The sequence below is a fragment of the Scyliorhinus torazame genome, chromosome 6, assembly GCF_047496885.1.
Source record: "Scyliorhinus torazame isolate Kashiwa2021f chromosome 6, sScyTor2.1, whole genome shotgun sequence".
Taxonomy (NCBI): domain Eukaryota; kingdom Metazoa; phylum Chordata; class Chondrichthyes; order Carcharhiniformes; family Scyliorhinidae; genus Scyliorhinus; species Scyliorhinus torazame.
This window is the reverse complement of record NC_092712.1, coordinates 238,300,007-238,316,191: the sequence shown is the minus strand read 5'-3', so window position 1 is coordinate 238,316,191 and position 16,185 is coordinate 238,300,007. Positions and strand designations below refer to the sequence as shown.

The 16,185-nt window shown below is 46.3% G+C and overlaps 1 protein-coding gene across 5 annotated transcripts in view; it reads right to left on the bottom strand.

Moving 5' to 3' along the window:
- Positions 1–16,185, bottom strand: part of LOC140425346 (triple functional domain protein) — an 801,905-nt gene that overhangs the window by 44,092 nt on the left and 741,628 nt on the right. For all 5 annotated transcript variants that reach the window (XM_072509510.1, XM_072509511.1, XM_072509512.1 and 2 more), the window contains 4 exons: positions 14,145–14,307; positions 13,926–14,047; positions 11,405–11,483; positions 1,210–1,410 (listed from right to left, as the gene is read on the bottom strand). In XM_072509510.1, coding sequence (XP_072365611.1) covers positions 1,210–1,410; positions 11,405–11,483; positions 13,926–14,047; positions 14,145–14,307 — 565 coding nt within the window. The remainder of the gene's footprint in view (positions 1–1,209; positions 1,411–11,404; positions 11,484–13,925; positions 14,048–14,144; positions 14,308–16,185) is intronic.

Genomic DNA, 16,185 nt, shown 5'->3' with positions numbered 1-16,185 from the left:
GATACTATTTCTAATTTCCTTTGTAAGCCATGGATTGGCCCTCTTACCCCCTTTGCTTTTGTGCCAGTCAGGAATGAACAGTTCCTGTAGTTCCTCCATGCGTTCCTTGAATGTTTGCCATTGTCTATCCACTGTCATCCCTTTAAGTAACTCTCCCCAATCTATCAAGGCCAACTCACACCTCGTATCTTCATAGTTCCCTTTATTAAGATTCAGCACCCTAGTCTGCGAATCAACTACTTCACTCTCCATCTTGATAAAAAATTCTACCATGTTATGGTCGCTCATCCCCAAGGCGTCTCGTACAGCCAGATTGGCAATAATTCCCTTCTCATTACCCAGTCTAAGATGGCCAGCTCTCTCGTTGGTTCCTCCACATATTGGTCAAGAAAACCATCCCGTATACATTCCAGTAATTCCTCCTCTACGGCATTATGGCTAATTTGTGTTGACCAATCTATGTGAAGATTAAAATCACCCATGATCACCGATATTCCCTTATTACATGCATCTCTAATTTCTTGTTTAATGCCATTCCCAACCTCACCAGTGCAGTATGGGCGTCATTAATGTTTTTGTCCCTTGTTATTTCTCAACTCTACCCATACAGATTCCACATTGTCAGAGCTAATATCCTTTCTCACTATTGTGTTAATTTTCTCATTTAACCAGCAGTGCCACGCCACCTTTTCTTTTATGCCTGTCTTTCCTAAATACGGAGAACCCTGGGACATTCAGTTCCCATCCCTGTTCACCCTGCAGCCATGTCTCTGTAATCTCAATTATATCATACCCATTTATATCTATCTGCGCGATTAGTTCATCCACTTTATTCATCACCTTCCAATTTTTTCATGTTAAATAAATGTTTTTTTCTTTTATTTAATGTTTCTTAAATAAATTTAGAGTACCCAATTCATTTTTCTCCAAATAAGGGACAATTTAGCATAGCCAATGAACCGACCCTGCACGGGGAGAATGTGCAAACTGCACATGGACAATGACCCAGGTCCTCGGCACCGTGAGGCAGACATTCTAACCACTGTGCAGCCTGCTGCCCCAAATGTTTGTGGTGTTAAACTATTTAGTGGTCCTGTGACTCTGTTTCCTCCACGTTTAATAAAAAATAAATAAAAGTTATGGTCTTGATTCCATTCTGGAATCTTCCGTCCAGTTGTAACATCACTGGGATCGTAACACATCACTTACAATTCTAGTATGACTATGTAGCTGGATGAAGTTTCAAAGGTATCCAGAAGGCTAATGAGCTGGGGATGCTGGAGATTCTGCATAATTCCAAGTTCATGTATAACCTGATCCCGTTTCATCATTTTTTTGTTGATGAACTTTGCAGCTACCTCTCGTTTAGTTCCATTTTGGTCACATCTTTTAACCACAGAGAACCTTCCTCTGAAATAAAAACAAGTTATTGTTAATTTAACAGTCTTCCATAGCTCACAGTATATTATCCAAATAGAGACATAGAAAACCATTGTGTTTATCAATTTTTGATAAAAAACTGCTGGATGTTGAATAGTGGATATATTATAATTCGCAGAGTTGGATTCAAATTGCAAACCAGAACATATAATCTAAGATGACATTTCAGTGCACTCTTGAGAGGGTCCTGCATTGTGAGAGGTGGTAATTTTTGAACAAAATGTTAAACATAGGTACTGTCTGTCTGTCTGTTCAGGTACAGATTAAAGATCCCATTCAGGAATTTTCGTAGCGTCGCGGCCAACATTTATTTATCTCATTGCAGCTGTGGGATTTTGATTTCACAAATTGGCTGTTATGTTGTTCTATATAACAGTTACTTCACCTTGAAAGTAACATGTGAGGCACAATGAGAAGTTTCTCAGATAAATAACCATATAAATACATGCCTTTGTTTCCACCTAGAAAGAAAAGTAGAACAGAGCAGAACTATCAAGAAAATTAACAGTCAATTTGTTATTCATCCTGTTGTTGAAGCAAACTCTAATGAAGAAATAATCCTAATTACTGCTTCACAGTTTCTTCCAGCAATACCACCAAAATAGCAAAAGAACTAATTATGTGGTATACATGCAATCACACATAGGACTGATTATTACACCCTTAATCCACCCTTAGGGCAGCACGGTAGCATTGTGAATAGCACAATTGCTTCACAGCTCCAGGGTCCCAGGTTCGATTCTGGCTTGAGTCACTGTATGTGCGGAGTCTACACATTCTCCCAGTGTCTGCGTGGGTTTCCTCCGGGTGCTCCGGTTTCCTCCCACAGTCCAAAGATGTGCAGGTTAGGTGGATTGGGCATGATAAATTGCCCTTAGTGTCCAAAATTGCCCTTAGTGTTGGGTGGGGTTACTGGGTTGTGGGGATAGGGTGGAGGTGTTGGCCTTGGGTGGGGTGCTCTTTCCAAGAGCTGGTGCAGACTCGATGGGCCGAATGGCCTCCTTCTGCACTGTAAATTCTATGATTAACAGCATAACTGGAAAGGTTTTTTTTCATTTGTTCATGGAGTGTGGGCATCATTGTCAAGGCTAGAATTTAATGCCGATCCTCAATTCCACTTCAGCAGGTGGTGGTGAGCAGCCTTCCTTAACTTCTATAGTCCAAATGGTGGTGACGCACACACAGTGCTGTTAAGGTAGGGGGTTCCAAGATTTTGCCCAAGTGAGAAAGAACAAACTGTGGTATATTTCCAAGCAAGGGTAATGTGTGACTTGGAAGGGAATTTGCATGTGATGGCTTTTTACAAGGTCTCACGTGTCTCACACGGGAAGATATCAATGGACTGGTTAGATGGGCAGAAAAGTGGGAAATGAAATTCAACCTAGAGATGTGTATTGTAATGCATCTGGGAAGGACGAACACACAATAAATGGTAGGATACTGAGAAGTGCAGCAGAACAGAGGGACCCATGTTCACAGATCCCTGAAGGTAGCAGGCAGGTTAAAAGGTGGTTAAAAGACATATGGATACTTTCCTTTATTGGCTGTAGCATAGAATACAAGAGCAGGGAGATTATGCTCCAACAATAGTTCAGCACTAAAGATGAAAGAGATTTACAATGGTGTTGCCAGGGAATGGAGAATTTTAGCTCTGAGGAATGATTATCCATGTCCCTGTCCAAGAGTTGCTTAAATGTCCCTAATGACTCTGATTCCACCACCTCTGCTGGCAGTGCATTCCACACACCCACCACTCTCTGTGTAAAGAACCTACCTCTGACATCTCCCCTATACCTTCCTCCAATCACCTTAAAATTATGTCCCCTCGTGGCAGCCATTTCCACTCTGGGGAAAAGTTTCTGACTATCCACTCTATCCATGCCTCTCATCACCTTGTACACCTCCATCAAGTCACCTCTCTTCCTTCTTCGCTCCAGTGAAAAAAACCCTAGCTCCCTCAACCTTTCTTCATAATACATGCCCTTCAGCCCAGGCAGCATCCTGGTAAATATCCTCTGCACCCTCTTTAAAGCATCCACATCCTTCCTATAAGGCGACCAGAACTGGACACAGTATTCCAAGTGTGGTCTAACCAGGGTTTTATAAAGCTGCAGCAAAACCTTGCGGCTCTTAAACTCAATCCCCCTGTTAATGAAAGCCAACACACCATACGCCTTCTTAAAAACCCTATCAACCTGGGTGGCAACTTTGAGGGATGTACGTGGACCGCAAGATCCCTCTGTTCGTCCACAGTTCCAAGAATCCTGCCTTTAACCCTGAATTCAGCATTCAAATTCGACCTTCCAAAATGAATCACTTCACATTATTATTTAGGAAGTCTTAACAATGTAGTTAGAAAATCAGATCAGATAAGTCCAACATGGGTTTAGGAAAAGGAAATTGCATAGAAAGCATCCCATCTGGCTGCATCACAGCCTGGTATGGCAACTGCTCGGCCCAAGACTGTAAGAGACTTCAGAGAGTCGTGCACACTGCCCAGTCCATCACCGAAACCTGCCTCCCATTCACTGGCTGTCTACACCTCCTGCTATCTTGGAAAAGCGGGTGGCATAATCAAAGACCCTACCCACTTGTGTTATTTTCTCTTCCATTGGGCAGGAGATATAAAAGTCTGAGAACACGCACTAACAGATTCAAAAACAGCTTCTTCCCCACTGTTATCAGACTCTTTAATGGCTCTTTTATTGAACTGATCTCTTCACACATCTTCTCTACTGAGTAGCAATACACTCTGTATGCATCACTCAATGTCTATGTAATTGCTTTGTGTATTTATCATATGTCCTATGTTTTCATGTATGGAACGATCTGTCTGGACTGTATGCAGAACAATACTTTTCACTGTACCTCAGTACACATGACAATAAATCCAACTCTTAAAAAAATATTTATATATATTTATTCAGATTTTTCAACAGATTTTCAACAAATCCCCCCCCCCCCCAACAAGAAAAGAGAAACAAAAACACAACAATCAGAAATTATACATTGGACTTCCCCCATATACAATAATCCCCCATATAACATTTAAAAGCACGAATAGGGAAAACCCCCCACCTTTACCCAAATGCCATCCCGGCTCGTCCGATACCCCAAATAATGTCAATCCCCAGCTCGGCTTGACCCGGGCGTTCACCACCTTGGACATAGTCCTCGCAAGATCCCTCCAAAACCCATCCAGCACCGGGCACGCCCAGAACATATGGATGTGATTTGCTGGGCTCCCCGAGCACCTACCACATCTGTCCTCCACCCCAAAGAACCTACTCAACCTCGCATATGCATTCTGTGAGTAACTTTGAACTGTATTAGGCTGAGCCTGGCGCAAGAGGAGGAAGAATTAACCCTACTCAGGGCATCAGCCCACAGACCCTCATCTATCTCCTCCCAAGCTCCTCCTCCCACTTGTCCTTTAACTCCTCCACCGAGGCCTCCTCCTCTTCCTTCAGCTCCTGGTAAATCACCGAAACCTTGTCTTCTCCAACCCATACACCCGAAATCACCCTGTCCTGAATCCCACATGCTGGAAGCAGTGGGAATTCCCTCACCTGCCGTCTCACAAATGCCCTCATTTGCATGTACCTGAAAGCAATTCCCGGGGGTAGCCCAAACTTCTCCTCCAGCGCCCCTAGGCTCGCAAAGTCCCATTGATGAACAGGTCCCCCATTCTTCTAATCCCTGCCCGATGCCAGCTCCGAAACCCCCCATCCATCCTTCCCGGGACGAACCGATGATTCTCCTGAATCGGTGACCAAACCGAGGCTCCCACCTCGCCCCTGTGTCGCCTCCACTGCCCCCAGATCGTCAACGTCGCCGCCGCCACCGGACTCGTGGTGTACCTTGTCGGTGAGAGCGGTAACGGTGCCGTCACCAGCGCCCTCAGGCTCGTGCCCACACAGGACGCCATCTCTATCCTCTTCCACGCCGCCCCCTCTCCCTCCATTATGCACTTACGGATCATCGCCGCATTGGTAGCCTAATAATAGCCACACAAATTCGGCAGCGCCAGCCCCCCCCTGTCCCTGCTACGCTCCAGAAACACTCTCTTCACCCTCGGGGTCTTATTCGCCCACACACAACCCATGATGCTCCTGCTTACCCATTTGAAAAAGGCCTTGGGGATCAAAATGGGAAGGCACTGGAACACAAAGAGAAACCTCGGGAGGACAGTCATTTTGACCGACTGCACCCTACCCGCTAGTGAGAGTGGCAGCATATCCCATCTTTTAAAATCCTCCTCCATCTGCTCCACCAACCGCGTCAAATTGAGCTTGTGCAGGGCCCCCCAACTCCTAGCTACTTGGACCCCTAGGTACCGAAAGCTCCTTTCCGCCCTCTTCAGCGGTAGTTCGTCTATCCCCCTTGCCTGGTCCCCTGAATGCACCACAAAGAGCTCACTCTTCCCTACGTTGAGTTTATACCCCGAAAAGTCCCCCAAATCCCTAAGGATCCGCATGACCTCCGCCATTCCCTCCACTGGATCCGCAACATACAACAACAGGTCATCGGCATACAACGACACCCGGTGTTCCTCTCCCCTCCGGACCAATCCTCTCCATTTCCTGGACTCCCTCAGTGCCATGGCCAGCAGCTCAATTGCCAGTGCAAACAACAAGGGGGATAAGGGGCACCCCTGCCTCGTCCCCCGGTACAGCTGAAAGTACTAAGACCTCCACCGGTTCGTGGCCACACTCGCCACCGGGGCTCTATATAGCAGCCTGACCCAACTGATGGACCCCTCCCCGAACCCATGCCTCCGCAACACTTCCCAAAGATACTCCCACTCCACCCGATCAAAGGCCTTCTCCGCGTCCATAGCTGCCACTACCTCCGCTTCCCCCTCCACCGAGGGCATCATAATCACATTGAGGAGCCTCCGCACATTTGTATTTAGCTGCCTCCTTCGCAAATCCCATCTGATCCTCATGAATCACCCCCGGGACACAGTCCTCAATTCTTGTCCTCCAGCACCTTCGCCAGCAACTTAGCGTCAACATTGAGGAGCGAGATCGGTCTATACGATCCACATTGCAATGGATCGTTGTCCTGCTTCAAGATCAAAGAGATCAGCGCCTGGACATTGTCAGGGGCAAGGCCCCCCCTCCCTCGCCTTATTAAATGTCCTCACTAGCAATGGGCCCAGCAGGTCCACGTATTTCCTGTAAAATTCAACCGGGAACCCATCCGGCCCCGGGGCCTTCCCCGCCTGCATGCTCCCCAATCCTTTAACCAGCTCCTCCAGCCCAATCGGCACCCCCAAACCAGCCACCTCCTCCTCCCCCACTCTTGGGAACCTCAGCTGATCCAGGAATCGCCACATCCCCTCCTCCCCCGCTGGGGGCTCAGACCTGTACAGATCCCCATAGAAGTCCCTAAATACATTGTTTATTCTCACCGCACTCCGCACCGTATTCCCCCCTCTATCCCTAACTCCACCAATCTCCCTCGCTGCCTCCCTCTTACGAAGCTGGTGTGCCAGCATCGGACTTGCCTTCTCCCCATACTCATACGTCGCCCCCTGCGCTTTCCTCCACTGTGCCTCTGCTTTCCCCGTGGTCAACAGGCCGAATTCCGTCTGGAGATTCCGTTGCTCCCGAAGTAGCCCCTCCTCGGGGGCCTCTGCATACCTCCTTTCCACCCTTAAAATCTCCCCCACCAACCTCTCCCTCCCCTCTCTCTTCTCCCTGTGGGCCCTAATGGAGATTAGCTCCCTCCTGACCACCGCCTTCAGCGCCTCCCAGACTACCCCCACCTGCACCTCCCCGTTGTCATTGGCCTCCAAGTTTCTTTCAATACACTCCCGCACCTGCCCGCACACCCCCTCATCCGCCAACAGTCCCACATCGAGGCACCACAGCGGGCGCTGGTCCCTCTCCTCCCCCAACTCCAGCTCCACCCAATGCGGGGCGTGGTCCGAGATGGCTATGGCCGAATATTCCGTTCCCTCCACTTTCGGGATTAGCGCCCTACCCAAAATGAAAAAATCTATCCGGGAGTAGGCTCTATGGACGTGGGAAAAGAAGGAAAATTCCCTGGCCAGCGGCCTGGCAAACCTCCATGGATCCACTCCCCCCATCATGCGTTTCATAAATCCGGCATCATCCCAATTCGGGACATATACGTTCACCAGTACCACCCGCAACCTACCACTCACCATCACATATCGACCTCCATTATCCACTGCAATATTCAGTGCCCCAAACGACACCCGCTTCCCCACCAGTATTGCAACCCCTCTGTTCTTCGCATCCAGCCCTGAATGAAAGAGCTGCCCTATCCATCCCTTTCTCAGCCTAACCTGACCTGCCACCTTCAGATGTGTCTCCTGGAGCATAACCATGTCTGCCTTCAGTCCCTTAAGTGCGCGAACACGCGGGCCCGCTTGACCGGCCCGTTCAGGCCCCTCACATTCCATGTTATCAGCCCCCCCTCCCCCCTGCCAACTAGCCATCTCCTTTTCTAGGCCAGGGGCTGGATTAGCACACTGGGCTAAATCGCTGGCTTTTAAAGCAGACCAAGCAGGCCAGCAGCACGGTTCAATTCCCGTACCAGCCTCCCCAAACAGGCGCCGGAATGTGGCGACTAGGGGCTTTTCACAGTAACTTTATTTGAAGCCTACTTGTGACAATAAGCGATTTTCATTTCATTTCATTTCATTTCATTTCACCTGCCCGCGCCTCCCGCACCCTCGAGTCCCCCAGGCGGCGAACTCCCGCCCCGACTACCTCTCCTACTTCCAGCTCCCCTTTGGCCAATGCAGCAGCAACCCAGTTCCCCCCCTCCCCCCGCTAGATCCTCATCTAGCCATTTTGCTCCCTCCCGTAAGTCAGCTGACTCCTGCTGACCCGGGCCTCTCCCGCCATTCCATCGACCCCCCAGTGTGAGAATCCCCCCACCCCTTGGCAGTCAGTGTGCGCTCCTCTCTAGCACCGCCCTTTCCCCCCCGGCCCCGCCCCCATCCTTCCCTAATGCGGGAAAAAAGCCTGCGCTTTCCTGAGCCGGCCCCGCCCCCTCTGGCGCAGCTCCTTTTTGCGGCCTTACCCCAACTCCCCATCCCCGGGCCTCCACCCCCCACCTCTTCCTCCGCAGGGCCCTGCCCCTCTAACACCGACGCCCACACTCTCCCACAGCCCCCACATCAAATCCATTCACCCATCCCCACCCAGCACCAAAACAAAAAGAACATTCCCCAAACGCAGTGAACACAGTAAACATCCCCCCATGACAAAACCTCAGTTTGAGTCCAACTTTTCAATCTGGATAAAGTTCCATGCCTCATCAGGAGTTTCAAAATAGTGGTGCCGATCTTGGAACGTGACCCACAATTGCGCTGGCTGCAGCATCCCGAACTTCACCCCTTCCGATGGAGCACTACCTTCGCCCGGTTAAAACCAACCCTCTTCTTAGCCACCTCCGCACTCCAGTCCTGGTAAATTCGGATCTCCGTGTTCTCCCACCTGCTGCTCCGCTCTTTTTTGGCCCATCTCAGGACACACTCTGTCCATAAAGCGGTGGAACCTCACCACTACAGCCCTTGGCGGCTCATTGGCTTTGGGTCTCCTTGCCAGGACCTGATGAGCCCCATCCAGCTCCAGGGGCCTCGGGAAAGCTCCCGCGCCCATCAGCAAATTGAGCATCGTGCTCATGTATGCCCCGGCATCGGGCCCCTTCACTCATTCAGGGAGACCCAGAATCCGAAGATTCTTCCTCCTCGACCTATTCTCCAGGTCCTCAAATTTTTCTGCCCACCTCTTGTGCAGCGCCTCGTGCGCCTCCACCTTCACCGCCAGGCCCAAGATCTCGTCCTCGTACTCCTAGCCTTTTTGCCGCACCTCCCGGATCGCCGCCCCTTGGGTCTTCTGGGTCTCCACAAGCTTCTCAATCGCCGCCTTCATTGGCACCAGCATTTCTATCCTCAGCTCCTCAAAGCAGCGTTTAAGAAACTCCTGCTGCCCCTGCGACCACTGCGTCCACGCTGCTTGGTCTCAACCCGTCGCCATCTTGCTTTTCCTCCCTCGCACTTTCTGCTGCACCAGGTTCACTTTTTTAACCGCTCCACTCCTGGTCCAATCCATATACTGTCGGGGGGACCTTGCTGTCACCTTCCCACACTGAAAGCCGTCAAACAATTGCCATTGGGGCCCCTCTGAAGAGCCCAAAAGTCCGTTCCCGGAGGGAGCTGCCGAACGTGCGACCTACCTAGGCATAGCCGCAACCGGAAGTCAATAAATCCAACTCTAAGTACAGGAGCAAAAATGTCTTGCTGCAATATTATAGAGCTTTGGTGAGGTGCAACCTGGAGTATTGTGTACAGTTTTGGTCTTCCTTATCTAAGGAAGAATATACTTGCCAGAGAGGGAGTGCAAAGGAGGTGCACCAGGAATGGTAGGATTGTTTCATTGGGGGGGGATTGAGGAAACTGAGACTGTATTCTCCAGAGTTTCGAAGAATGAGAGATGATTTCATTGAAACTTACAAAGTCCTTACAGGGCATGACAAGATAGATGTAGATAGGATGTTCCTCTTGGCTGATGAGTCTGGAACCAGGGAGTATAGAAGAGGAATTTCTATACTCAGAGGATGGTGAATCTTTGGAATTCCCTACCCCAGAGTGCTGTGGAAGCTCAATTATTGAACATGTTCAAGACAGATACTAATGATATCAAGGGATATGGGGATTGTGTGGACAGTGATGAGGTAAATGATCGGCCATGATCTAATTGAAGGGCAGAGTAGGTTTGAAGGGGTGAATGCTCCTGCTCCTATGTTCCAGTACTTTTTTAAGAATACAATTAATAGGGTAGATAAAGTGGAACCAGTAGATGAAGTATACTTGGATTTCAAAATGGCAAGTGCCACACAAAAATATACAAGAAAATGCGCATGGCGTTGGTATAATATATTGGTATGGATAAAGAATTGGAAAGGAGCGGAGAGTAGGAATAAATGGGGAATTTTCAAATAGGCAGGCTGTAACTAGTGGAGTACTACAAGGATCATTGCTGGAGCTTCAGCTATTTGCAATCTAAATCTATGACTTAGACAAAGAGATTGAGGATATCCATGCTTGTTAGGTGGGAAGTAAAGCTGTGAGGAGGACACAAAGAGATATAGAAAATATAAGTGAATGGATAACAAGGCAAGAAATGGAGCATAATGTGGGGATATGTGGCAACAGAAAAGGTGGGAAACGTCCGAATTTTGATGTTGAGAGAGGGTTTGATGTAAATGTAAGAGGAACACATGAACGTTAGCATGCAGTTACAGCAAGTAATTAGGGAAGCTAATGGCACATTGGCCTTTATTGCAAGGGGATTAGAATAAGGAAGTCTTGTTGTAATTGTACAGGGCTTTGGTGAGAGTACACCTGGAGTGCTGTGTTCAGTCTTTGTCTCCGTATATTCCTTTCCAAGGAAACATACAATTGTCCTGGGATCAGTGCAGCGAAGATTCATTCAATTGGTCCCTGCGATGAGAGAGCAAGATTCTGAAGGGGCTGGACAGGGTAGACACTGAGGTGGCATCTCCTGTGGCACGGGAATCTAATCAAATTTCCAAGAGCACATTCACAGGATTGATCATTCAGCAATGAGTGGAGGAGAAACCTATTCACTCAAAATATTGTGAATCTTTGAAATTCTCCACCCCAAGTCGTTTTGGATGTTCATTGAGTATATTTCAGACTGAAATCAACACCTTTTTGTCTATTGTGGAATCAAGAAATATGGGGAGTCGGTGGGAAAAGTGGAGCGGAGATAGAAGATCAGCCATGATTGTACTGAATGGTGGGGCAGGTTCGAAGAGCTATCTGATCTACTCTGGTTCCTATTTTTATGCCCTTAAACAGGACCACTCAAGAGTTTTGAGATAACAAAATGAAACTCAGGTGACTTCTCAATTAAAAAAATAAAGCCAATGGCAATGATAAGAATTAAAATGTTACCTGCCAATTTCTGCTAGTTCAGTATAAATAGAATCAAAGTTGTCCTTCCAGATGACCCTTACTCCGTCACTTCCAGGTCCTGAAGGATGAAAAAAGAAAACTTTTATCACATTAATAAAATGGAATTAATAAAAAAAGTTCAATCTCTGCTTTTTAATGGAAAGCAGTGAGAATGGCTTGGGGGTGGGGATGAGTTTATTTTAAAAACGCAGATTGGGGGACCCATTTTCTGGTTCCATCAGGCCCCATCCCACCTCGTAACGATGTCAAAGACTCAGAGATGCCTGCAGCACTTTTTTTCTCCATAGTGTTGCAGAATCTGGTGAGAAAAGCCAGCTGTGCGCTGGTTTTCTCACCAGAGCCAGCACGTGTAGCCAAAAATATCATAAAATAAGTACCGGTGGTCTTTGAATGGGAGGGGACTGATGGCGGGGAGGAAGGTGAACTGGGGGTGGAGGGGAGGGGGTGAAAAGCAGTCCTCCTCCTGGACAATACGCAATGCTGTAAATTAATTTACCTTTTCATGAAGCAGCCCATGCCTCCCTGGAAGACAAATCGGGACGGGATGCGGCCAATAGATCCTGCAAGAGGCCTCACCCGGGATTCTTGACGATCGTTATGCCCTGCAGGATCTAATGAGATCTCACGCGATGTCGTGATCTGGATCCCACCCAGACTTGTATAGTTAAATGAGCTGTTAATTATGTCCACGCTGGATCCAACCGACTCCTGCCAAGGCGACCCCAGCCGGGTGCCGTTTCCAACACTGGTCCCCACAAATAGTGACCAGGCAGAACAGCAGCCTGGCAGTGCCACTGCCAGAGTGCCACAGCGTACAGGTGGCATTTTGCCCGGGTTGGGATCGGGGACTGGTTGGGGTCAGGTTTGAAGTTTTACATTTCTCCTGACCCCAACTCACCTGTTTTTGATTGAAAATTACCACTACAATCTAAACCAGGAAATAAACTTTGATTTAAATCGTGTACAGAAAAAATGTAGGTTGAGAAAGAAAGATGGGATTAAGAAGACAGAAAAACATTGGAGTTACATAATGTAACTTTAGTTTTTTATTTTAAAATAAAATTTAATTGTTTCAGAAAGATTGCAAAAACGAATTACAATTTGAAGGAATGCGACCTGCACTTATAAAATTAAATTTTCAGGGCTGGAGAGGTTGTCTGTGAGTAATTATCACTTAGCCATGAATGAACAAGTCCTTACTTTCTCTGGTGTGTTTAGTGGGTAACTGTGTGTTTAAGTGCTGCAACTCCACACCATTATATTAATTTCAATGCTGAGTCTATTGGCGAGAACTGATACATTGCAACTTGTGGAGGTGAGTGTATCTCTGAAAGCAAATTCTGAACTTGTGTGCTTAAATTTGCACATGCTGACATCAAAAGATGCTGTCCGGTTCACTCCATAACAACGCTGTGTGCTGTTAGGTTGACCATTAGCAATGCAAATATTACGTTAATGTCCATCATTAATTTCTATTATTTTCTGATTCTCAGAGTGTGGGCATTTACAGCAAGGTTGGCATTTATTTCAGATCTCTTTCTGCCCTGAACCTAAGCAGTGGTGCTGGATCTTCTTGAACCGCGGTTGTTTGATACAGGAGACCTCTGAGGGTATTTCATGAGTCAACCAAGTTGGTGTGAGTTTGGAGTAACCTCTAAACTGGAACAGGACAGCAGGTCTCTTCCCCTAAAGAACAACAGTCAATCCGTTGGATTTTTATAGCAATCAGACAGTTGCATGATTAATTTTGTTGATACCAAGGTAATATTTTCAGATTTAAATTAAAAAACTAAATTTACACTCTGCAGCTCTCATGGTCTGACTTGCATTGTTCAGTAGTATAGTGTTCTGTATTATTAGTGTGACCACTATATTACCAGACTCCCACACTACTCATACCGAGCCATATCAACAATGAGTGTAGGATCTGACAAAAGGCTAGATTTGAACTTCTAGACTTATCTACACTTGGTAAAAATAAAACAACGAATGTACTTGAATCATAGAATCCCTAAAGGGCAAAAGGAGGTAATCGGCCCATCGAGTACCGACACCGATCCTCTGAAAGAGCACCCTATCTCGGCCCACTTCCCTGCAACCCCACCTCACCGTTGGATATGAAGAGACAAGTTAGCATTCTCAATCCACCTAACCTGCTCATTTTTGGACCATGGGAGGCAACCCACGCAGACATGTGGAAAATGTGCAAACTCCACACGGAATTGAAACCGGGTCTCTGGCTTTGATGTGGCAGCCGTGCTACCCACTGTGCCACCATGGCACCCCTTCTTATTTATTCACATAAACACTACGAATGTAAAAATTCAGGAACAGACAAAGTCAATGGCTAGAGAGCAATGCAACAACTGAAATATTGTGGAACAACCCATTAAAAGACTTCCTAAGAAACCGACCACAAATGCCATAAAGCTTTTATGTTAATAATTTAGATTAATCCGATTCTTAGATTATTAAAACAATAAAATGTCAAAACTCACACCTAGAACTCGCAGGATTGCAGAAGAGGAGGCTGATCCCACATCATTTACGGCTACACAAGTGTAAGTTCCATCATCATCAGTGGTCACATTTAGTATTTTAAGTGTAGCTTCACCAGAATCGCTGAAATCACCATCACATGACAAAATCATATGTTAGTCGTGATACAATCCCGAAAACTAGCAACATACTTTCTCATAACAAATTCTTTGATCCCTACCTGTACATAATGTTGTTATGGCCATCATTGCTCAAAATGCTGTGGTCTGGGGCCTTCCATGTGATTGTAGCCTTGGGACGACCACAGACTTTGCATTTCAGTGTAACAGTCTCTCCTGTCTCACAGGCCACATCAGTCAGTGGGTTGATGAACTCAGGGGGAACTGGCGGAAAAGTGTTGTATACAGAATTAGTCAGTAAATTTATAATATGAAAGGCTGCAAGAAGCCATGAAGTACTTTACAAAATACATATTACTATGTTTTATGGATGACACACTCACTCTTCTATGAATAAGGTAAGTACAGACCAGTTACATTACAATGAGCTACTATTTTTCAATTAACCTAGGTAGGCATGACTCCCCTGTTAAAATAATGTGTGTCCCATGTTAAATAGCAAGAAAGGACAGGAGTTGAAGCAGTGGGGAGCACAAAGCTGAAAAGACAGGAGAATAGACACAATGCAGCTAAAATGGCAATTAACCTGTTGAGACTCTACACTCCATGACACCTCCTCTGAACTGTCTGATCCAAGGTTATTTTATGATAGAAACAAGTCAAAGTACAATATTTCCTTTATTTTCGAACTAAAGCCCGGATTTAAGATCCACCACATTTCTGAGAGTATAAACAAGATAATAAATCCATGTGAGTGTGACTATATCCAGATTTCAAATGAAATCCCCTGTTATAGATTTGTATGTGATTCTGCTGTATTAGCAAAGATCATTACATAGCAAGCCCAAAGAAAAGCTTACACTTTTGGCACAGACTACATCATGCAATTGGATAGACCTCATATACTGGACACACGGTTTGTAGAATGAGCTGAGTGAATTGTAAACAGAGTGGAAGCTGAGAATTTGGTGGTCGGAATTTGATAATGACGAGGAATCTGCTTGTGATCAACTCAAAAGGCCTGGAGCTACAGAATTCGAGGATTCAAAGGTATGTATCTTTAGATAGAAGTCTATAGTTATGTTTTTGTGTTTAGCATCTTATAAGTTCTTGTCAAGATTGAATAAATAATTTGGTCTTTTCTTATTTCTGAAGAACTGTTTCTCTCTCCATTAATGTTACCGGACCTGCTTCAGTATTTCCAGCACTGTTTTTATTTCAGATTTCCAGCACCCACAGTATTTTGCTTTAGGTATAGAAAAAAAAGTCACATGGTTTAAACCTAATTAAAAGCAATAATAAAAATTATCAGCTTGTAGCTCAGGAGTTTATTTTAAGTTTCTAATTAGAATGAAGGGACAAAACCCAGCCCAGATGCTGCAACTTCCGCACAATGTAACAACTACAGTATGCTTCATGTGCCTTTGAAGCCCATGTCTTCAGTAAGTGCCACCAGCATGTGTCTGCCCAATAAGGGAGACATTATTTGATTTAGTCCTGGGAATGAAATGGAGCAACAACAAACAACTTTTATTTATGTAGTTTCCTTAATATAATGAAACCGCTCAAGCCGCTTCACAGGAGCAATATGAAACCAAGTATGCCAACGAGCCAGATGAGGAGATATTAGGGCTAAAAACTTTGGTCAAAGTTAGGTTTCAAGGAGTGTAATAAAGGAGGAGAAAGAGTAGAGGGGCAGAGCGGTAAAGGGAGGGAATTCCAGAACTTGAGGACTAGGCAACTGAAAGTACAGCCACCAATGGTGGAACAAATAATATTTGGAATGCCTAAAAGGCCAGAATTACAGGAGAAAAGATGTCTCAGAGGATTGTGGGGCTGGAGGAGATCACAGATATAGGGAACAGCAAGGCCATGAAGTGATTTGAAAACAAGAATGAGAACTTTAAAAGAAAAACATTGCTTGACAGGGAGCCAGTGAGCTCAGGGGGTGATAGGGAATGGCAAGACATGAGCAGCAGAGTTTTCGATGACCCCAAGTTTACAGAAGATAGAATAGGGGAGACCAGCCTGGTGTGCACTGAAATAGTCACGTCTGGAGGTAATGTTGGAATGGATGACCATTTCAGCAGTAGATGAGCAGAGGAGGAGCAAAGTCAGGTGATGTTACGAACGTGTAAATGG